The 25094-nt window shown below is 40.4% G+C and overlaps 1 protein-coding gene across 1 annotated transcript in view; it reads left to right on the forward strand.

Moving 5' to 3' along the window:
• The first annotated feature begins 387 nt into the window (after positions 1–387).
• pip5kl1 (phosphatidylinositol-4-phosphate 5-kinase-like 1) overlaps positions 388–25094 on the forward strand; it is a 49847-nt gene continuing 25140 nt past the window's right edge. Inside the window, exons 1-4 of the mRNA XM_080871565.1 lie at positions 388–451; positions 946–1149; positions 24136–24186; positions 24271–24425. Of these exons, the coding sequence (XP_080727691.1) occupies positions 395–451; positions 946–1149; positions 24136–24186; positions 24271–24425 (467 nt within the window). The 5' untranslated portion in view covers positions 388–394. The remainder of the gene's footprint in view (positions 452–945; positions 1150–24135; positions 24187–24270; positions 24426–25094) is intronic.

Consider the following 25094-nt stretch of genomic DNA (forward strand, 5'->3'; position numbering starts at 1 on the left):
GGTTTTTGGATATTGTTGGTCAGCTGGTCTGAGTATTTCAGAAACAGCTGAGATCTCTAGGGTTACAGAAAATGGTCAGAAAGAAAAATAGAAAGCCTTGTTGATGTTAGAGATCAGCTGAGAATGGCCACACAGCATGCAGAAGAGCTTCTCTGAAAGCAAAGTAGCACTGCAGATGGGCAGGAGAAGACCACCCAATGCACCATTTCGTTTAGCTAAAAACAGGAAACTAGGACTACAATTCCCATTATGCTTATCAAACTGGACAACTAAAGCCTGGAAGAACTTCTCAGTTTGTGCTGTGACATTTGGATAGTAGGGTCAAAATTTGGTGGAAACAACAACAAGAAAGGGCGGAGCCATCCTGCCTCTATCAAAAAAGCTGCTGCTGACCATGTCCACCAGTCAACCTTTCTACCTATCTTTTGGCAGTTGTTTCCAGCAGGATAAGGTAGTTTTTTCTACTCTCAACGGTCTTTCTTGCTACAAGTACCTCATTCACTCAGTCACACATTTATACAAGTGCTTTTTATGCCTAAACGCTGATGAACGCATCATTCACCATCAAAAACTATCAGTTACTATTTATTCCATAGGAGTCTTTTTGTTTCTCTGGCTTAGTACTGAGTGGCTCGGGTGTGTAGAGCTCACAGGGTCAAACATTTACTGTAAAACACATGACATGACCACGCAATTAAAATGTTTTTCTGTGGCATTCAGAGGAGCAGCATTATGGCATTATCCACAGCACAGCCCATGAAGCTTTTATCCCTTTGTGTTGGTTTCCATGGTTACTCTGTTAAAGACTCAACTGACAGTCAGCTGTCTTTTGTGTTAGTCGCTGGCCTCTCTGGCCTCCACTCACACTCTGATTTCTTTTCTCCTCTGCGTCCACAGTGGAGCAGTCACATTTTTTCCTCATCGGGCTGTTTTTCTCTATCTCAGATGGAGATGTCGACAGCCGGTCCAGGGATGTTGAGTCACCAGCAGCGCTCCATGAAGAGAAGGCGGTGGGGAGGTCTGAGGCAGCAGTGGAAACTTCTGGGCCTGTTTGAGATTGACCAACAGCATGAGTTCTACAGCCTGACCTGCATGATGAAGGAGGGATTGGCTGCAGCCATCCAGAACACCATCGATGACCCACCCGCAGTGAGTAGCTGTCAGGAAACAGTGCAGCCACTTACACATGGCGGCTTCACACAAAGCCACCTGCTTTGTAGTGAAGTGGAAGCAGTTAGCAAAATAAGCTGAAAGGTGTCACTACCACATATACTAACAGTTACCATGGAGTAGTTGTGGGTGTTTTGAGAGGAGCCCATTTAGGTCGTGGACACATGAATTTTACCTGTCATAAGTTTATGTTTTTGAAAGTAGAGATCATAAAAAAAGAGGGTTTGAGCTGACTGATAAATGGAAAATACTACATTCTCAAACAACTCCAGTAGTCCTTTTATCCTCTAAGTGGGACATTCAATTATAAACTCATTAGGAAAGTGATACTGAGGTCATAAATCAAGTGACTTCAATACAATCAGACTTTTAAAAAAAAACTTGGGGTCTCTCCCCATTAAAAATAATACACTCTTACGTACTAAAACATTAGCTTTACTTTTGTATATGAAAGATGAACAATCAAGCCTTTATGGCTGTTGTCATGTTGGGCTTTAGGAGCCCAAAGTAACCAAAATTAGATGGTGTGTGGAATGTAACCATATGGCTACATCACACAGACAAAGATACCTGTTAACTGGTGCTGAGTAAAATCCAAATAAAGATAAATTTTGCCTTATTATTTGTTGGATAAGACAAAGTGGTCCAGTTCTAGGATTTCAATTAAGTAAGGTGAAGCCTAGCAGCTACAGTCACCTTTGTCACATCCACCTCTCAGTCAAAGAGGCTGCACCTCTAAAATTGTAAACTTAATATAATCCTTAAGAACATTTGGACTGGTGGGTTGTTGTACAGTTCTTATAAGGGAAAAATGAGCTACAGGGACCAAAATCGTTCTTTATAACAGGTTGTAAGATCTTTATTTCTGCTCTAAAGCTGCAAAGGTTCATATTTTAACAGTTTTTCTTTTTGAAGCCTCTAGTGGACATCAGAGGAACTGCAGTTTGTGGTACATCCATATTAGCTCAGATTTCTGCTTGGTTTTGTGTTAGTAGCAGAGGTGTGGACTCGAGTCACATGACTTGGACTCGAGTCAGACTCGAGTCATTAATTTTATGACTTTAGACTTGACTTGAAAAAATGTTCTAAGACTTGTGACTTGACTTGGACTTTTACACCAATGACCTGGGACTTGAATTGGACTTGAACCGGTTTACTTGAAAAGACTTGATATTTTACCCAAAATATAAAATTTAACATGCATATTATAGAGATTGAAAATGTGACGTCATTCACGGGTAGAACCGCAAAGGATTCTGGGAACTCGTGGCAAGCGGTAGTAGCGCACGCAGGCTTTCAATTGAAATCAGTCACACAGCGATAAAAAGAAACACAAAAATGTCAAGAAGCCGTTGTATTATTAACTGCAATAGCCGGTCGCATGACAGCCACGGGAAGCCGACGGGTAAAGAGATCGGTTGTTATCGGATTACGTCGTTGAAGAGAAATTGTTCGAGCCATGTTTCCGAAGTAACAAAGACGCGACGGATGGCCTGGATTGCAGCCATTCAAAGATCAAATATAACGTCCCAGAACATTCCAGCTCACAGGTTAGTCTGCTCCAAGCATTTACACGAAGGTCAGTATTTTTTAGTAGTTAATACGTCATTTTCATAACATAATTGGTGATATAGGTTACAAGCAAGTCTGGCGCTGAACAGAAATTGTCGCGCTATGCTCCTGTGTTTATTGTGCATAAATAATGAATTGTCCTGACACAATATTGTGTTTCGCTTCTGTTATTATGGTACATTAACAAAAACATATACTTTTATTCACAGGATAAAACAGGTTTTTTGTATCACTAATTGCCCAGTACGATTACAGCATACAATATTATTGTCACTGCTACATTTCTGTGATGGGTACCAGAAATTATTTCCACTACTAATTAATTACCCTTGAGCTCAAAGGTCCTATTAATAAACGGTTAACGAATGTGTATTTATGACGACAATTTGTGAGACTGGTAAACTTATGATACGTACGATGGTCTTTCGTTCTACACGGTGCATTTCAAGGTCCTGCACCCATCCGTCGGTAAACTGTACCTGGGCTTGTTGCAGTGACCTGAAGTTACTAAACTTCATGAGTGTATGCACTCACTCCAAGAACCGTATGATTATAAATATGCATATAAATATGCTAAGATGAGATAGCTGACTTCATCTAACTAGCAAATGTTGTCCAGGCTACGTTGGTGATGCAGTTCTTTTTAATGTGTATGATATTTTTGTCATGCGATTTTAAAGCTGGTCCTACAACCGCATCCAAGAATAACATGCAGCTTATCTCAGAACTGTCGGTGAAAACTATTCTTGGAGCTAGGTTTAATTGAGCTGCATTTTAAAGAGGTGCAATTTCACAATTTGTGTATATTTTCTAAGTTCACTATTTTGTCATGTGTTGAGAAAAACACAGATTTTAAAATTACATGGTCTAATATTTACATTTAGCATATAACTGCAACATTATTTTTTCTTTTTTTTTTTTAAAGACTCGAAAGGACTTGAAATTCAAAGTTTCAGACTTGTGACTTGACTCGGACTTTTACACCAGTGACTTGAGACTCGACTCTGACTTGCCTGACATTACTTGAGACTTGACTTGAGACTTGAGGATAAAGACTTGAGACTTACTTGAGACTTGCAAAACAATGACTTGGTCCCACCTCTGGTTAGTAGCAGTAGTAGCAGAGTCAGTGAATCCTTGGCAGTATATTACTTTTGTTTACCTTCCATAAATTAAAAAATAAAAGCAGATTACCAAACTGAAAATTCTCTTGTTATATTGCATTAATGAGGCCTGATTATCCTTGTTGTCTTGTCTTGTCTGATTAGTTTCATGTGAATGAGCCATAACCTACCCTCCAACCACCAAAAAAAACCTTATTATCCATTTATAATATGCAGTTCTTCCAAAGAAAATGTGCTGCTTGTGTAAATGTATTGTATTACAAGTTGGTATTACATTAAAGTACCACTGAGCTGTGACACTGGACTGTTGACACAATCTTCAGAGTGCCAACAAAAAGTCATGAGAGAGTGAATGAAAGCTGTTGCATAATATTTCTACATCATCAACTATAATGTGTCACATGGCGTAATCAGACTACAAAGGTCGTCTGTAATGGCATCTACAGCGACACCACAGCTGTGAAGGCATTGATTATTGGATTACTGCACAGAACCTGTGAGCTGCAAAAATCACAGCTTCACACTCATTCCAAAGTGAGAAATGAGGGCTGAGGAATTTCACTGTGCAGATTCACACAAAGAACTAGTTCAGTTGTTGTTAATGTAGGGACACCAGAGCTACAGTGACTGAACAGCTTGTCTAAACCGAGAGACAGATGAAACCACTCACGAAAATATAAAATATAATATGATGAATGCTTACATATCTGAGAAATATAAATGAATATTTTGTTGAAGTTTAGCTGGTTAACACGGGCTAAAAACGGTTCGACTTTGAATATAAAAGGTCATTTTTGTAATTACCCTCTGCAAACCTGTACTATAACTTCTACCACAGGAGGGCAGTATTGTAAAACCGAGATCTGAAATCTAAGAAAATGTAATATTGTTGAGACTGAGGTGATGAAATGTTACCTGAAAGCAAGAGGTTTAATGGTTTGACTGTCCTGCTTAGTAAATGTGTTCTTTTGGTTTTCCAGCTTATCAAAGAATTGCTCAATAATGCACAGAAAGTTCAAGAAAATCTAAAACTTGTTTCCACTCTGAGGTTGAGTGAGAGAAGCTGACACTTACACTGACACTTAGATAGTGTCTGACCAATTCTGGGAAAAGGCAGATTTTGGAAACAAGCAAAAGGTTAAATACAAGGGAGGTTTAAATAAGTAGAAGAAAGAGGATCTAACTGATTCTAAATAAGCAGAAAGAAAGACAGGGAGTGTGGATGATGAAATCCTCTTTTCTCTGATTCTTAGAATGACCAAAGTTTTAAAAATGAATCATGTTTTAATCAGTTTGACTCGAAATGAATGAGTCAGACCGTAAAGTTGTAAGAAAGTGTTTACAGAGGTCAGGGCTGATGGTTCCTTGGACTTTTATAGGACAGGAAGTCGTTTTTTTTTTGTGCCTGGTGGCCTTTAAAAAGAATGCAAGCTTAAAGCATTTCTGCATTTCCTTTACTTTTCAGACCTAGAAGCTAGGTCCATCCTTTATATTGTTTATGATTCCAGTGAGTATTTCCTCACTGGCACACTCAAACTGAGACTGGCAGAGTGGATGCTGTCATGAGTCACTGGGCCTTCTTACTGTATGAAGTCATGTTGCTTGTTTCTTTGCATTTTGTTGATCAATTTAGTCATTTTCCAATGGCTACCTTTTATTAAATGCACTGGAAGGTCAGTTTCCTAAATAATAATTCAACAGAGTTCGTTTTTCATGTGCTGCAGTTTGAGGCCACAGAGAAACGCTTACAAATTATAAAGTAATATTTTCCTATGTTCCTGCTCCCTCACTCAACAATCCTTTTTTTTCTTTTTTTCATTCCCTTCATGTTGAAGTCAAAGTCATGGTTGCAATACTATCATCAGCATATGGCTGATTAGATTATATCACTTTTGAAAAAAAAAAAAAACTTCAGACATTACTTAAAAAGTAAAAACTCGATTAAAATTTTTATGTAATTAATAAGAGGCGTTGTAAATAAGTAATCTCTAAAATCTAATTAAATTAAAATCAAAAATATTTTTTTTTAATTTAAAAGGGTTTTAGTATGCGACAGAATAAATAATAGTCATGGACATGAATATAGTAAACTCAAGCTCTTTTAATTTCTGGGGAGAAACTAAATAAAAAGCATTTAAACTGCATTTCAATTCAAAACAGAGAAACAAAAATAATATCCCTGGCCAAAATTGGGCAGACTTAAAAATAAAGTCCTATTTTAAGTACCTTAACCTCCTAGGACCTGGCGTCCACATATGTGGACATCGCATTTTGGGTTATTTAGACCAAAATACTCAATTTGGGCCTGATATCCACTTATGAGGACACTATGCTGGTACTGTTTTATCAAAATTTTAAATGAATATCCTCATATGTGGCTCTTATTTTTCTTAAAAAAAAAAAAAAAGCCAAAAAAAAAAATCTGGTAATTCTTTTTTTTTTACATTCATCAAGCCCCAATCAGCCCAAATATCAAAAAGAAATTAAAAATGCATGCCGTGGAAGAGTTCGGGTCTTAGGAGGTTAAGTACATTTTCAAAATGGCATTGTCTTTAAATAATACTAATAAAAATGTCATCATAAAGTGCAGTTTTTCTTCTTTAAAAGACTAAGGCAGAAACATAAACGTTTATTTGACCAGGTTCACCTTTAAACTCTGAGTACCCTTAGCCAAAAAGTATTTTGTACATTAGGCTAAAACAATGTGATCATCGAACGTTTTAGTGCAAAAAATAACAAACCCATTGGACTCACAATACCTGCATGCTTATTTATTGGCCGTCTCTTTCAGCCAGTTACTTAGACAAACTAGCCTGTTCGCATAGATAGAAGTGGCAGGACTCATCAAATACTTGCAGGCCAGGACAGACAGTTGCTGGTGGGTCCCTGCTCGACCCTGTTACGCAGGGCTTCATCATCTGAATCAGGGTCCGAGGACAATGAAGAGAATCAGAATCAGAATACTTTATTGATCCCTGGGGGAAATTATTTAAGAGAAGAGGCTCTTTGTCTTTGCTGGCTCCTTTGTGGTGGCATCTTTACACTGTTCCTGCAGCAGGGCCTCAAGGCTGGTCCAAACCTCTTCTCACTCTCCCCTTGCAAGACACAAATCCTTAAAGTGTGTATCAAGCACAGTAGCTATCTTGAACAACTGATGGTTGAGTGTAGCTACACGTTGGGATAGGTCCTTTGTGAAGGCAGTCTTAAATTTCACCATGTAGTTTGAGTCATCATCAGAGACCTCCATGGTGTGATGCAGGAGGCAGAAAGCAGGTAAAACCACTGAACATGAGACATGTGTTTCACCTCCACGAAGCTCAGTCACAAACCTGTAGTAGACTGTTCAAGAAAGTAATTATTAACCTACACAATAACTAAACTATAAAGCTTTTTGAAGAAACAGTAACAATAAGTTAAAAAATAGTTTTATTTACCTGCATGGCTCAAGGACAGTTGCCAGCTTTGGAGTTTTACCAGCTCTGATGGAGTTAAAATGACTAGCTTGTGCTTTTGTTTGTCTAGCACAGCAAAAACAGCCTCTTGATTCTTTAGTAGATGTGAAACCATATCCAGCGTTGAATTCCACTGTGTGGAAACATCCTGTATGAGTGGCTTTTTCTGTTGCCCCAGGCTTGTTTGCTCATGTGTAGTTCCTCCATACTAGCAGGGCTGTCGTTTTAAAATGGCGCCGGTGAGGTCGGCTGCCGTGCTGGATGCTCTGCCCCAACTTCTCCACTTTTTGCAGTTTTTCGTCACTTTTTGCTATATCTGCGATAATCTTGCATGGGCATCATGCAAAACACACAAATCCGCTACAGTAGAGACACTTTGGTTTCTATTGGTCTGCAGTACACGAACATTTCACCATGTTTAACTCCGGACCCAACCTGGCCAAAGGAGATCCTGAGAGAGAACAAAGGACGCGACCCTAAGCGATGGCCTCGAGGTAAAAGAGCCGGCATCAGGAACAGGCTATGGGCTCGCGCACACCGCGCACCCATGCCCAGTATCCTGCTAGCCAATGTTCAATCCATCGAGAACAAGCTTGATGACCTCAGAGCCAGAATCAAGTTCCAGAGAGACATTCGGGACTGCAATCTCCTCTGCTTCACCGAGACTTGGCTGAACCCAGCGATACCAGACCACGCCGTGCAGCCGACGGGGTTCTTTTCGGTTTACCGCATGGACAGGACAATGGAGTCGGGGAAGAAAAGAGGTGGTGGAGTGTGTTTGATGGTGAACAACAGATGGTGCGACAGCACAAACATCTCCCCACTCACACGCTCTTGCTCGCCCAATCTGGAGCTTTTGATCGTTAAGTGTCGCCCTTTCTATCTCCCTCGGGAATTCACTGCGGTCATTGCCTGCACTGTTTACATTCCGCCTCACGTGGACTCGGACACTGCCTTATGTGAGCTACATGAGGCTCTCACACATCAACAAACACTTCACCAAGATGCCACACTCATTGTTATGGGAGATTTTAACAGAGTGAATCTCAAACGGACATTTCACAACCTTCACCAGCACATCAACTGCCCCACCCGGGGCACGAGGACATTAGACCACTGCTACACCCCGTTCAAGAACTGTTACAAGGCTCAGCCCCTGCCGGCATTTGGAAAATCGGACCATGCCGCCATCTTCCTCATGCCTGCTTACAAACAAAGGCTAAAGCAGCAACCACCAATCAGGAGGGAGGTCGCTCGCTGGACGGACCAATCGGTGGCCGCGCTGCAGGACGCACTGGATGATGCACTGGATGACGCAGACTGGGACATGTTTCGGCGCAGCTCTGATGACATCAACATGTTTACGGAAGCGGCTGTGGGATTTATCGGGAAACTAGCGGATGACACAGCAGAAAGAATTATCATCCGAACGTTTCCCAACCAGAAGCCGTGGGTGGATAAAAACATCCGCGATGCTCTGAGATCACGCACCGCTGCCTACAATGAAGGGCTTGTCTCCGGTAATATGGACCTATACAAGGCTGTGTCCTACAACGTGCGCAGCGCGGTCCGAAAGGCAAAGCGGAGCTACGGGGAAAAACTAGAGTCACAGCTACGACAGTGCGACTCTAGGAGCCTGTGGAAAGGACTGCGGACTATAACGGACTATAAACGACCAGCTTCTTCAATGATGAATGCAGATGCTTCACTGGCTGATGAGCTGAACACGTTTTATGCTCGCTTCGACGCCGCAGCAATTAAAACAACAAACGGCTGCACGCGCTCGGAGTGCACCAGTGAAGAAAATGCATTCGTCATCACAGAGCATGCCGTGAGGAACACCTTCAGGAGGGTGAACACCAGGAAGGCAGCAGGACCAGATGCAATCCCTGGCCGGGTCCTTAGAGCCTGCGCTGATCAACTAGCACCGGTGTTCACGGAGATCTTCAACCTCTCCCTGGCCCAAGCTGTGGTTCCCACGTGCTTCAAACAGTCCATTATTGTCCCTGTTCCAAAGAAACAACAGCCCGCTTGCCACAATGACTACCGTCCAGTAGCACTGACTTCAATTGTGATGAAGTGTTTTGAAAGACTGATGAGAGATCACATCACTTCTTCACTTCCTGCCACCATCGACTCACTTCAGTTTGCTTACCGGACTAATCGTTCCACAGACGATGCCATATCTCACCTGCTCCACACATCCCTGAGTCACCTGGACACTGGCAGAGGGAATTATGTTAGGATGCTGTTCGTGGACTACAGTTCAGCATTCAACACAATAATTCCCTCTAAGCTTTTCACCAAGTTGACGGATCTAGGACTCAGCTCATCACTGTGTCAGTGGATCCTCAACTTCCTCACAGACAGACCCCAATCAGTGAGGGTGGGAAAACAAGTCTCCCCCTCCATCTCACTCAGCACTGGAGTGCCTCAGGGCTGTGTTTTAAGCCCCCTGCTGTACTCACTGTACACTTATGACTGTGTAGCCACATCAGACACCACCTCCATTGTCAAGTTTGCTGACGACACTGCTGTTGTGGGCCTGATCTCCGACAACATCGAGACGGCCTACCTGGAGGAGATTAGGAACCTGGAGACCTGGTGCCAGGAGAATAACCTCCTCCTAAACATCAGCAAGACTAAGGAGCTGATCGTGGACTTCACTACAAAGCAGGCGAGGAATTACAAACCCCTCATCATCAGTGGCACGCCAGTGGAGAGAGTGGACAGTTTCCGATACCTGGGTGTCCACATCACTCAGGACCTGTCATGGTCCTGTCACATCAACACCCTGGTTAAGAAAGCCCGTCAGCGTCTCTTCTTCCTCAGAAGACTTAGAGACTTCCATCTGCCACTGAAGGCGCTCAAGAACTTCTACTCCTGCACCATCGAGAGCGTCCTGACGGCAAACATCTGCACCTGGTTTGGGAACAGCACCAAGCAGGATAGACGAGATCTGCAAAGAGTGGTGCGCTCGGCCGAACGCATCATTCAATCAGAGCTCCCTGACCTGCTGTCCATCTACACCAAGCGGTGCAAGTCCAAAGCTAGGAAGATTATGATGGACCTCTCCCATCCCAACAATGGACTCTTCTCACTGTTGAGGTCTGGGAAGCGCTTCCGCTCCCTTATGGCCAAAACAGAGAGAATGAAGAGGAGCTTCTTCCCCCAGGCTATTCGGGGCCTGAACCAGGTGTAGGACTGGACTCTCCCAAACACGTCACTATAAGACTGGACTCTCACACACGTCACCACACGCACCACCACACATTTCCTATAATCCTATAATTCCTATAATTTATAATCCTTATCTTTATAATCTCTTCTGCTATTTGCACATTCTTTACTGTAAATTCCTAAGTTAATTTGTAAATTTTTGTAGTAAATTGTAAATATTGTAGAACTTCTGTCATTTAATGGTCGGGCATTGTACAGCTACAAGCATTTCACCCCCATGTCATACTGTGTATGGTTGTGTGTGTGTGACAAATAAAATTTGAATTTGAATTTGAATTTGAAAAGGCATCTAAAACAGAAATAAAGAATTTTACTGGAAATAGTCTTTCGGCACAGCATTTCGAAAGTTGGATCACCTGATGCTAACTGTAGCACATTTTCTCACCCCCTATCTTCTACCACTGATAGTGGTCTACAGTCCAGAGCAATTAATTTTGCAAGAGAATCTGTAAGTTTGTCCGATGTTGACTTACTAATTTTGGTCCTGAAGCCAGTCATTTCATCAAGTTTGGGCTACCGACACCTTTTGTTACTACAAATTTGTTTAGGACAAATTAGCTGTTAGCTACCACTAACAGCTTTCACAATTTCTGTGCTCGCTGCATCATGTTTTGCATTTAGATGCTGCCATAAGGTTGAAGTGCTTCGGTGGTATGCAAACTCCTTTTTGCACAATTTGCACAAAACCTCGCTTTTATCAAATCTTCCATCGGGTAGTCTTTTGAAATGAAATTTGCCTCTGATCAGTCCTAGCAACGCACTTTCTTCTGATTCTTTGTAGGTCTGATTTGTGCAACAGTGTAACTGGTATAGCAGGAGATCATACAATGACAAACTTTCCCTTTTGCTTGGAATGCAAAGTGTGATTAGATGCATTATTATTTTTAACGTGCTATTTTTTTTCAATTAATTAATCGCAAACAAAGCATTAAATTCCCACCCCCATTAAAAAGCCTTTCCTTGACCCACCTGTCTTAGGTAATTATGGACCAATCTTAAAAATTGTAATTGTAGTTGTAAAACAGCAGGCTGGTCATCTGCAGAGGAATGGCTGTTCTAGACAAATGTATTAAAATTACAAAAATAAAAGAATCAATAAAATAAGTAAATTTGTCTAATGTACATAGTCATACCAAAGACAAAAACAAGTTCCCAGTGATGATTTCACAAAAACATTTGTACGTCTTTTGAAGTCAATTGAAATCAACTGAATGAGCTTCAAATCCTTCTTTAATGTCTTCTTTGCAAGCTCAGTACGAACTGATGGAACGGTGAATGTCCTGAGACCGCAGTCTATGAATAAAATGTTTGTGTAACATGTACTCTGATGAATAAGAGGGCATTGAAGTTATTTTACTCAGCCCTGAAAATCTTATCTTAATGACCTTACTGTATCACCCCATTAGAGCACTTTGCTCCCTGACTGCAGGCTTACTTGTGCAATATGAATACATTTAATTGAATTGAACTGAGTTTACAGGTTGCAGAGCAACCATGTTACAGATGTGTTTAGTTAGTCTTCATCTGTTATTGTGTTTTATTTTTAGCTCACTTTCAGTATTTCAAGTCATTTCATGGAAACAGTAGACACAGAAACATAAAATCTCTGAAATTATAGAAATTTCCATCTACAGTCAACAATTCTTTAGCAGTTCCTGTAAGTTCCGGTCTTTGTGGGTCATAGTTTCTGTTAGCTGTCCTCTTACAGGGAGTGCAGAATTATTAGGCAAGTTGTATTTTTGAGGAATAATTTTATTATTGAACAACAACCATGTTCTCAATGAACCCAAAAAACTCATTAATATCAAAGCTGAATGTTTGTGGAAGTAGTTTTTAGTTTGTTTTTAGTTTTAGCTATTTTAGGGGGATATCTGTGTGTGCAGGTGACTATTACTGTGCATAATTATTAGGAAACTTAACAAAAAACAAATATATACCCCTTTCAATTATTGATTTTTACCAGTGAAACCAATATAACATCTCCACATTCACAATTATACATTTCTGACATTCAAAAACAAAACAAAAACAAATCAGCGACCAATATAGCCACCTTTCTTTGCAAGGACACTCAAAAGCCTGCCATCCATGGATTCTGTCAGTGTTTTCATCTGTTCCCCATCAACATTGCGTGCAGCAGCAACCACAGCCTCCCAGACACTGTTCAGAGAGGTGTACTGTTTTCCCTCCTTGTAAATCTCACATTTGATGATGGACCACAGGTTCTCAATGGGATTCAGACCAGGTGAACAAGGAGGCCATGTCAATAGTTTTTCTTCTTTTATACCCTTTCTTGCCAGCCACGCTGTGGAGTACTTGGACGCGTGTGATGGAGCATTGTCCTGCATGAAAATCATGTTTTTCTTGAAGGATGCAGACTTCTTCCTGCACCACTGCTTGAAGAAGGTGTCTTCCAGAAACTGGCAGTAGGACTGGGAGTTGAGCTTGACTCCACCCTCAACCCGAAAAGGCCCCACAAGCTCATCTTTGATGATACCAGCCCAAACCAGTACTCCACCTCCACCTTGCTGGCGTCTAAGTCGGACTGGAGCTCTCTGCCCTTTATCAATCCAGCCACGGGCCCATCCATCTGGCCCATCAAGACTCACTCTCATTTCATCAGTCCATAAAACCTTAGAAAAACCAGTCTTGAGATATTTCTTGGCCCAGTCTTGACGTTTCAGCTTGTGTGTCTTGTTCAGTGGTGGTCGTCTTTCAGCCTTTCTTACCTTGGCCATGTCTCTGAGTATTGCACACCTTGTGCTTTTGGGCACTCCAGTGATGTTGCAGCTCTGAAATATGGCCAAACTGGTGGCAAGTGGCATCTTGGCAGCTGCACGCTTGACTTTTCTCAGTTCATGGGCAGTTATTTTGCCCCTTGGTTTTTCCACACGCTTCTTGCGACCCTGTTGACTATTTTGAATGAAACGCTTGATTGTTCGATGATCACGCTTCAGAAGCTTTGCAATTTTGAGACTGCTGCATCCCTCTGCAAGATATCTCACTATTTTTGACTTTTCTGAGCCTGTCAAGTCCTTCTTTTGACCCATTTTGCCAAAGGAAAGGACGTTGCCTAATAATTATGCACACCTGATATAGGGTGTTGATGTCATTAGACCACACCCCTTCTCATTACAGAGATGCACATCACCTAATATGCTTAATTGGTAGTAGGCTTTCGAGCCTATACAGCTTGGAGTAAGACAACATGCATGAAGAGGATGATGTGGACAAAATACTCATTTGCCTAATAATTCTGCACTCCCTGTACACTGTGTTCGTGTTTTCCTCCGAAACAATAAGTTCCCTTGGAGCAGCCTTTCAACGCCTCTCTCTGTCTCTCGCTAGCAAAGTTGACCCAGACAACAAAGTAAAGCTAGTTTTCGGCTACGAGCCCGACACGGAACCCGACTACGGTGTACATTTTAGGACATCCAATTGAATTTAGGATTCATTTTAAACTCCTTTTACTGGTTTTTAAACCCTTAAATGGTCTGGCATCTGCATATTTGTCTGATTTGCTGAAGCCCTATGTCCCCACTCGTTTGCTCCGGTCAACCGAGCAGCTGTTCCTCCCAGTCCCCAAATCATGGCTGACACTGAGAGGAGACTAAGCGTTCTCTATTGTGGCTCCAAAGCTTTGGAATAATCTTCCTCTTCACAAATGGCAATCAACATCAGTGCTGGTTTTTAAATCCAGATTAAAAACGCATTTTTATTCGCTGGCCTTTGACTCAGTGGTTAACTCACTTGTATTAGCCAGAGGTCCCTTTACTACAGTTCGGAGCCGCGGACCTGTTTTATATACGCGCGGAATATTTTTACGAGATTGCTGCAAAAAGTGCAGCCTTACCTAATGTCCACCCTACTGTTACTCATTTTATATTAAGATTTAAAAATGTAGTTGGTATTGGTATGGCGAGTAACCTTCTGTAATAGTAATAAATCACACATCAATAGTACATTCATGTAGTTGTAAAAAACACAATAATATAATAGGTAATCCAAAGTATTCAGAATACGTTATACTCTCATTGAGTAACGTAACGGAATACGTTAAAAAAATACATTTTGGGACATGTATCCTGTAATCTGTAGTGGAATACATTTTAAAAGTAACCTTCCCAACACTGGTGTTTAGAAGCCACAGTCATGACTTGTGGTCATATCTGTTGGTTGAGAAAATACACTTTAAGTGGGAATTGCTATATTTAAAGTGTAGGAGTGGGAACTACTGAGTGTATTTCTCCAATCCAATCTTTTGAAGCTATTTTATACAATAAAATAAAAGCTACTCCAAAAAGTCTTACACACAAGCCTAAATGCTTTGATAAATATGTCTAAATGGTCAGAAAAATGTATGAGATCATGCAACCTAAATACCTACAATTCTTTCTATGACTATGGTGGTGGTTAAAGGATTTAAAAACATACAGGAAAGCCTTAAAATCAATCCTAAATGGGTTGAGCTCAAATAAAAGCAGGTATAACACTCTCAAAATTATTAAAATATAAGGTTTGACCTTAGAAATAAGCTTTAGTTGGTAAAAAAAACAAAACAAAACATGATTTTACAACAGAAAGAATCTGTTAAATTCAAGAATGGAAAATGTGAACATAAATATCAGAATATTTACGTGATGATATTCATGTAAATGTAATAACTTTCATCACTGGATACCCTGCACTCATACTGAATTTCAGTATGTTTTTTAAAGCAGCAGGGCAGGCTGGTCAGACTGACGGTTTATGGAAAGAAGGACTGTGACTGTGAGAGTAACTAGGATATTAAAAAAGGAATAAATGGAAAATGTGAAATGAGAAGAGTAAAACTTAAGTTCTATTTTATGTCTGAGTTGGCGTCCAGAGTCCTGTTCCTCATAGTTTTGAATTTCCAGTGAATATATTTGAGTTTGGACTTCTGTGAAGGTTTTATTATGACTCTGAATGTTTAAAGTTTTGAACTTCTGGTTTCTGGGTTCCTATGTTGATTGATGTTGATTATGAGCGCTTTATTTCTAGTGAAATTTTTGAGACTTTGATTCCTATTTTTACTTTATGATTAGTCTAGAGGTGAGTTTTATTTTTGTTTCCTGTCTTTGTTTCTATTACACTGTAAAAAAAAAAATCTTAAAAAAACAGTAATATTCCGGCAGCTGGGGTGCCAAAATAACACCGTAAAATAACATAAAATAACTTTCTCATGAAAATACGGTTATTTTCAGTAATGACAATGCAGTTTGTTGCCCTAATTTTACATGGGATTTTGCCTTTTTCAAGTTCTATTAAACATTAAATTAGGGACATTTTAATGTGATTAAACAATGAAATTACCTATAAACAAGGTCAATGAATGCGGCAATATGAATAATAATACTTAAATGTACAGAAATATGCAGTTAACAGTTGGTTTAAATGATAATGGATTTCATTTATATAGCGCTTTTTGAGACCCTCAAAGCACTTTACAATTCATTCACTCTCACATTGGTGGAGGCAGCTACAGTTGTAGCCACAGCTGCCCTGGGGCAGACTGACAGAAGCAAGGCTGTCATATCGCGCCATCGGCCCCTCTGGCCATCACCAGTAGCTGGTGTCTTGCCCAAGGACACAACGACCGAGACTGTCCGAGCTGGGGCTCGAACCGGCAACCTTCTGATTACAAGACGAACTGCCAACTCTTGAGCCACAATCGCCCTAAATAACATTACGCGATGTAAAAAAAGTTTATTAGAATCATTTTATATATTTTTCCATAGTATTACATTTGAATTTAACAGTTCAATCTGTCAAATAACAGACCAACATTTGTGAAATTATGATACATTTGTGAATGTATTTTAACAATCTAAATATGCATATGTACAGACAAATATATTTAAAAAACAAGAAAATTATGTTTTATTACATTTACAGTGATTTTATGTTATTTTACATTTGAAATCTAAAATCACAGTCTATTTATGTGAATTTAAGGATATTCTAGAAAAACTGTACAAAACTGTAAAATACAGCGTAAAATACTTTTATTTTACTTTTTTTTTACAGCGTAGATGGATTCTTTGTTTCTTCAATGTATCCTGGTGTGTCAACATCTCTTCCTCCCTCTGTCTCATCTTTCTGTGAAAGTGCTAACTCTTACTTTCACCACTTCAAATTCAAGCTTGATTTAGACTTCTGCAAGAAATCTACATCCTAACTTATGACATAAACTGAACCCCTCTTAACCCTTCATGCCTTTCAGTCATTGTAAGCTATGTTGACCCGAGGTGTAATTATATTTCTCGGGAGCTCCTGTTACATGGAAGCCTATGTTGTGGGGTTAAAAGCCGTTCCTTGCTACATCTTAAGTTATGACGAACTGGAGGCCACTGCCTGATGAAGCCCACAGACCACATTGTCCATGAAAAGCAGAGATGAGATTCTGTAGCCACCAAAGTAGAACCCTTCCTCCACTTGGCTCTGCTTGTAAATTATGTCCATAAAAATTATTGACAGTCATTGACAAAGGACAGCCCTGGTGGTGTCCACCACCCACTGGGAGCAAGTCCAATTTATTACCGGCAATGTGACCAAGCCCTAGCTACAGTTTTACACTGTTGAAAGGGCCAGACACCCATTACTGCTAAAGCACCTTCCACAGGATACCCCGAGGGACACGATCAAGTCCAAAAAAACACATACAGACTAGCTGGACAAACCCCCAAGCATACTTGAACATTCTCAAGAGGATGAAGAGTGGGTCCAGTGTTCCTCAACCAGGACCAAAACCACATTATTTCTTCTGCATCCAAGCTTTGACCAATACACAAACTCTACTTTCCAGTAGCCTGGAACAGACTTTCCCTGAGCAGACCCTTGTGTCCCCCTTTTTAACGATGGGCTAATCCAGAGGTGCAGCCCCAGATCGCTGAGCAATGCTGCAGAGGAATGGCAACCAAGTCAGCCCTATAACATCCAGGGGTTTAAGAAGTTCAGGGCAAATCTTGATTGCATTTTTTCTGGTAGTGTTAGTGTTTCTGCTTTATTTCATGAGACATTTTTTGAGCCTTTCGTTTCTGTTTTTACTTTATGATTACCCACCCCTGTTGCACCCCTTATCCACCCCTGTTGCTTGTCACGTGCTTCATGATGTTGTGATGTGGACATTTACGTGCTCTTTGTGCAGAGGAGGTGTTTTGTTTTCTGTTCTGACTAGAGGTCTCTTTTTTTCCCCTCCTCATCTTGCCCATTTTCGGATTTCTGTTTGTCGTTTTGTGCTTTGTCACCTAAAAAAAAACACGGTCCATTGTTTGTTCTACATTCTGCTCCCCAAATTTTCAGAAATAAGTGAGATCAGGGAAGTGAAGAGTCTGCTGCTAATGTGTTACCCAAGTACACTTTTATATACTGATCGACAAGACTGAGAACACATTTTGACTGGCTCAGGTTAGAGTAATGGTTGAAGTTGGGTGCATGACCAACAGTGTTGGGACTAACGCGTTATTAAGTAACGCGTTACAGTAACTACGTTATTATTGTGGTAACGAGCACGGTAACTAGTTATTATGCCAAAATCAGGAACGCGTTAGTCGTTACTGGGATTTAGATAGGGTCGTTACTCGTTACTTCGTGTGGTGGCTATCGCGGAGCTTCCACAGATTCAGTAACATTAGCAAGTGGTGGAGGCCAGCAGGTGGATGAAGGAAAAGGGACGCAGAAGGAAAAGAGACCCGAGGCGGCCGCCGGTCCAAGTGTGAACTGAACTTCAGGTAAGAAGTTATGACCTGCAGTCTCTCTGGGTCAGATATAAACCGAGTTTAGGTGGAGTTTATTTTCGTTATTCTGACTTTTTCCCTACTGCGTGCTAGCTAGCATGACGGAGTTTCTATACAGCTGGGTGGGTGCTATGAAGTTAATGATGTTGAACTTTATTTTGTTCATAAGTTATTAGAGTTGCCAACCGTCCCGTCTGGTATTCAGAGAAAATATTACGCGTTTCTTATTGAGGTGAAAAGGAACAGTTTGTCCCGTAATTCAGCTACAATGAAAAAGGCACAAAGCTGGAGTTATTCTGTGTCTTTGCTGCACAGCTGCCTCTTCTTCTCTCATTCTCTCCCCTCCCTCTCCCGTTTCTACTTCAATCATGAAAACTGATCAGTGATCAGCTGATCGGCTCTCTTGTTTGTTTATCGCCCACTTTGCGCCACAAAGAGGAAACCAGCGGATGTCGCGCTAAACAACAGCAGCACGTTTAAGCTTGATCAGCTGTTAGAATTTATTTAATATTAATTTCTAGTATCAGCTGATGTTTGCTGGAGCCACAGCTGCAAAAAAGCTGCTGGTCATGATATGGTTTGGTTATCTGGTGAGAGGGAAACATGAAGATGAAACCAGGAGATGTCCTTACTGAATCATCAGAACTGTGATGGAGAAACAGGTTTACCTTTTAGGTGACATGAATGAGTTGAAGGGAAGTTATGAACTGTTTCTGAGAGACAAATAACCCCAGGATCCTTTTTTAGGTAGCTGACAGCTGGTAACTGTGCAGCAAAATCTCCAGTGTTAAATTAACACTAGAGAGTGTCTATATGGGTCCACACCTCTGAGTGTTAAATACAACACTGTTGAGTGTTAAATTAACACTTTTGACAGTGTTATATGTTTAAAAGTAACCTAGTCAGTTTTGAAGGTTAACAAAACTGACTAGTTTTGTTATTTCTAACATTTTGAGTTATTTTCCAGTGTTAGAAAATCAGCACTGCTCAGTGTTGGTGTATTAAAAGGGAAAGGGGGGCACAAAGAAATACTTTTCTTTCTTATTCTCATTTAAAATGTCTAGCTTTTAAAAAATAATTATCTGAATCTTACAACAAACGATTGATAGATTGATGCATATATACCATCAAAACAGTGTACATCACTGTCACAACAGCGTTTGTTTTCATTCAAAGGCTTTATGATTTTTCCTATAATGGTGGGCCGGTCTCTAGTCAAAATGCCCGGGACGATTTATTTGTCCCAGTCCAGCCCTGTATGCAGCTCATCTGCAGTCTGGTGTTACCTACATCTTCCTATTTGGAAGGCAGAATCTCCGAGTTCTGAGTACAATCGAAAGCACCACGACTGCAGTTTTTGTGTTGGATGTAAAAGGCGGACATGACACTGTGACGTTGGCTAGAATCATGGCAGCAGTCAACGACGGTCCAGGCGTGGGATTTCTCTCGTGGAAATGTGCACATTATCTTTTCCTTTCTATTAGTAGGTGGCACAGTGCACTGTGGCAAGTAAGCAAGCTAGAAGACTGGCAAAGTTATGGAAGCAACACATTAACAAGAGAATTCTGAGTAAAACCAAAGTTACTTTCCCTAGTAACTAGTTACTTTGAAAGTAACGAGTAACTTGAAGTAACTGAGTTACTTTTGAGAGAAGTAACTAGTAATGTAACTAAGTTACTATTTTAAAGTAACTTACCCAACACTGATGACCAATGACTATTTAGATCGCTTAGAGTGTTTTTGTGAAACTGCAAGTCGATGACTTTCAGATGAAGTGTTGTACATTTATTTTTCATTTACAGGTTTATCTTAAAGGTTTTTCCATTTGGTTGTTCGGTAATGTCCGTAAAAAGTATGAATGTTACTGAACTCTTACCTAGGATGAGTAGCCAATGAGCTGCAGATGCTCCACGGGCAAAGTTACAAAACTTTATGATCACACATTGTGTATGTTTGATGTGGAACATTCGCCCTGTTATTCATTTCTTTTTAGGCCAGAACAAGTCCAGTAAGTAAAATACACACAAATCAAGCTCTGACAGTTATGACAGGAGTTTTGCACACAAAGAAAATCTCATCAAAACAAAAATATTAATCCAGAGGTGCTGGAGGGTTGTCCAGGGGCCTGTTCTTCGTACGTCGCTTACTACATCCAAGATCAAATGACACATCCAAGACCAAACCATCGCGCTAACCGTGAGCTCGCTAATCCGGTTCCCCGAACACACCTGCTGTTGACGATTAGTACAGCTGGACGCAGTAATGTGACATCACTGGGTGTCGTAAAAGGGGCTACGCATCGATAGTAGAAACATTGATCGGCAACCCGCTGATTGGTCGGCGAAAATGTCGAAGGAGCGCGCTCGGTATTTTCCGGCAGCAGAGCAAGAACTCATGAGTGAGGGATTTCAGGAGTTTCAGAGTTTAATGAAAACGCAAGAGAACACTGCAAAGGCTGCAAAAGCAAGGAGAGAGGGGCTGGCAGAAAGTTGCTGACAAATCAAACTCGTAGGTAATTTAATAATAATAATAATAATAATGGATTGGATTTATATAGCGCTTTCCAAGGCACCCAAAGCGCTGTACGATACCACTATTCATTCACTCCCACATTCACACACTGGTGGAGGCAGCTACGGTTGTAGCCAGGCTGCCATATCGCGCCATCGGCCCCTCTGGCCAACACCAGTAGGCGGTAGGGTAGATCTATCATATGACACTATATTGTCCAATATCATATGGCATTATATTATATTATAATATGTTATATTATATCCCCTTTCACATTAGAGCCACAACAGGACCCACAAGAACATGGGAACAAGTAAAAGTGGAATACAGGAGTATTCTACAGAATGGTAATATTTATCTCTTAGATTGCTTTTCGTCTCTTGGCAAGGTAATACTGGCCTGTAATACTCTGTTAGTTTGTTCATAACAGCAACCAAGAAAAGGGCAGAGGAAAAAAAGACAGGTGGTGGTCCTGCACCCCCTCGTCAACAAGTTGGTTAAGTAAATAATACCCTCACGGGAAAATCGATATCTCTCAATGAGCACACTGTCGCGCTGAGCTAAAGGATCCTGTCTGTCCCGCAATATACGCTGAATCCTGAGGACTCTCCTTATCAATCTTGCACCTTCCGCAATGGGTTGGTCGCGTATACGGACAGGACATGGCTGCGACAGGCTTCCCAAATCCACCTTCGCTTTTATAGCCGTGGTCTCTCATCTTGATTACACGAAGTAATTTACAATTACTACTCTGAAATATGAATTAAATCTGTAATAATCACATACATGTAATAGAATGTTAATAGTACATTTCCCTTTTTTAGGAAATGACCTGTATGTATCTGTGTGACATCAATAAAAGGATCAAGTGCTGCATTATCTTTAGTTACATTGATGTTATTTATTTATGGTGAAACAGTGGTGGAATATCGCTGTTGCTTTCGTATAAATGAAGCGGACATACCTGCGTGGCCGCGATCTAATCCTGTTTACATAAAGTAAACCTGCTCCCGAGCAGGTTTACGCTTACGGCTCTGTTGCTATGACAGCAAGTCCCGGATGAGCTTCGGGGAACCGAACAATCCAGGATCACGCGAAATCGTCAACAATCTAATCCAGCTAACTTACTTAGCGAGGTACGAAGAACAGGCCCCAGGTTTGTAGACACAAACCAGGTGTGGAATACTGCCTCCAGTACATATTTGGCACAAAAATGTAAAAACACTGGTCCAGCCTGCTGAATATAAAGTGCTCTTTTTTTCAGATTTTGAAAGGCTTGTGTTTTGTTTTGTTTTTGGTTTTGTGGTGAGTGCCTGCCTCATACTCTTAAAGCCTGTAAGTGAGATCTAAAATGGTAGGTTAAACAAATGGCAGTGATTTTCCTTCCTCATGTGAAAGTGTGTAAATAACACACCCAAAACTCAACAAGACCTTAAACCACAGAGAGCTCTGCAGTGCCTGCTGTGATGCAGCCATTTGCTGCTGCTTCACCCTAATCCTGTTTAAACACAATATGCTGGCTCAGCAGGTAGAAGTGTGGCAGCTCTGTTTGTGTTTCATCCACAGGGTCTCATGACAGCATTTTGTTTTTGTAGCCCTTTGGTGCACACAAGTCTCACAGGATACAGGTGTAAATGTGAGCTAAAACAGGCCAGTGTTTAGTTATTGTCATTGGTGATCTGCTGGTGATATTACAAGAATTTGTAATACAGACATTCTAAATAAACACAAAAACTAGTAGATTTTCCTTTCAAATAGACTCGCTAAAACAAACAGGCTAGTAGGGGGACAGACAGCAGGGTGTGTGGTGCATAGTCCATTTAAAGCTGTGTTAGTACGATTAATTGCATCCTGACAATAACTGAATGAGATTATCGAAGGAGTACAAATACCAAGGCTCTTGTCAATGTTAGTGTATGCAATAAGAATTTTCCTTCAACCACGGTTTGACAGCTCCGAGCTGTTCCCAGACCTGATCAGAGGATGCTGGCTCACGGCATGACTGCCATGAAAGCAGCCTGCAGAACCTGAGGTGGGGGGCTGTTTAAATGGTAGTCAGCATGTCCAAAAACCAACACATACAAATGTAACATAAATAAATAAAAATAGTAATAATGATATCTAAGCCACTTGAATATTTTAACTTTAAGCTAATATATACAAACTAACTTATATTTTATCCATCTTTAACAGTTGCCACACAATACACACAATCATTACTACTGTACACCAGTGTTGGTCAAGTTACTTGAAAAAAGTAATCAGTAACTAATTACTGATTACTTCCCCCAAAAAGTAATCCTGTTACTTTACTGATTACTTATTTTCAAAAGTAATTAATTACTTAGTTACTTAGTTACTTTTTAAAAACACGATTTACAACCTGAATAGGTGATAAAGCGATAGATCTTTAGCCCAGTTCTACTTTTTCTGCATAATCCATCATACAAAATGTAATCAAATGGAAAAGTCTCTTTTTAAAACTTGTTTTATTAGTTTTAATCTTTTAACTTTATGCATCAAGCAAAAATTTAATTATATGCAACATTCTCTGACTGGAAGAAATTTGTTTAATATTTAAACTTATTTTCTGCACATTCCAGCACATAAAATAATTTTTTTGTGTGTTTACACTCACTCTTTCAAATAGATGCAAGTAAAACACAGCAGAAAATAAATAAAGTCAAAGACTAGCAGTCCTGTTGCTCTATTTTCACCTGTAAAGCAGGAGTGTGGTAGGCGGAGGTTCACCCTGGTGCAGGTGTGCCGCGGCGGTCAGTGGAAGAATCCGCGAGTTTCTCTGTGAGTTTCCCACTATGTCATAGCGCACTCGGTGCTTGCTTGGAAGTTTAGGGGTTTTTTCACTGTAAAAAGAAGTTTTCTTCCCACGCACAACGGACACTAATGTTTTTGTCACTTTTTATGGAATCAAACTCAAAGTAAGGTCAGTACTTCCACGCTTTAAACGCTGCACACTCATACTCTCTCCCGCACTCGATATATTATCCACTGTTGATCTGCACACAGCTGTTGTCACGAACGTCACACTTGCTTAGGTCACTGTCATGAGACATTCTCACAAAAAACTCACAGTTTTAGTAACGCAGTAACGCAGCGTTCCTACGGGAAAGTAACGGTAATCTAATTACTGTTTTCACAATAGTAATCCCTTACTTTACTCGTTACTTGAAAAAAGTAATCGGATTACAGTGCCCATCTCTGCTGTACACACATAACTTTTAATAAGTCTATTTTGTCAGTTGTCCTGTTTTTCTGTGTGACTTGCTTTTGTTTCTTTTTATGCTTAAGAATGAACTGACAGATGAAGATTTCAGGTTGGAGGTCACTCAGATCCATAAGGTAGGATCCTGTGTGTTTCTCTGACAGCTCTCAGATGTATTACTGTGCAGAAGGCTTCCCTGTTTGATTTCTGTTTGTGTGTAGGACTTCACAATGGAGACGTTTGCAGGGCCTGTGTTTGCCACGCTGCGTGGATCTTTAGGAATGACTGAGCAGGAGTATCAGCAGTCACTCTGCTCTGAAAATTGCTACCTCCAGTTCATCAGCAACTCCAAGAGCAAAGCAGACTTCTTCCTCACGTGAGTTACAACAAATTGGCTGATCATCTGCCAAAATGTACAAGTCTGATAAAGACAGATAAATCTAGCGGGGCCTGCAATAATGAACCCGAGTAATAAACTTTACACACAGATGTGCCCAGTTAAGTAAATGCTGCTTAAAGGGGACTGATTATGCTTTTCATCAGTCAGTTATTTAAGTTTTCCAATTACTTTTGAGTCTATGAAATTGTAGTAAAAATGCTTTAGTTCCGCACATTTTTACCTTTTTGGAAATAAGTGTTTCAGTGCTTAAGTATGAAAGCTGAAAGTCTGCATTTGAACTGCATCGGTGTTGTTCTGTTTGAAATTCACTGTGGTGATGTCTCTGTCCAAATATTTATGGACCTAACTGTATATAAGCAGCGGTCTAAGAGTAGCTGTGTATCATAATCATCATCATAGTTTATTTATATAGCACTTTAAAAACACACAAGGCTGACCAAAGTGCTGAACAACAGAAATATAAGAGACACAATAAGAATAATAAATACGATAAAATAATAAACATAGTAATAACAATAAAATATAATTAAATACAAGTCAGTTAACCACTGAGTCAAAGGCCAGGATTTAAAAATCTGGATTTAAAAACCAGCACTGATGTCGATTGCCATTTGTGAAGAGGAAGATTATTCCAAAGCTTTGGAG

The sequence above is a fragment of the Rhamphochromis sp. 'chilingali' genome, assembly GCF_963969265.1.
Source record: "Rhamphochromis sp. 'chilingali' genome assembly, chromosome: 2".
Taxonomy (NCBI): Eukaryota; Metazoa; Chordata; class Actinopteri; order Cichliformes; family Cichlidae; genus Rhamphochromis; species Rhamphochromis sp. 'chilingali'.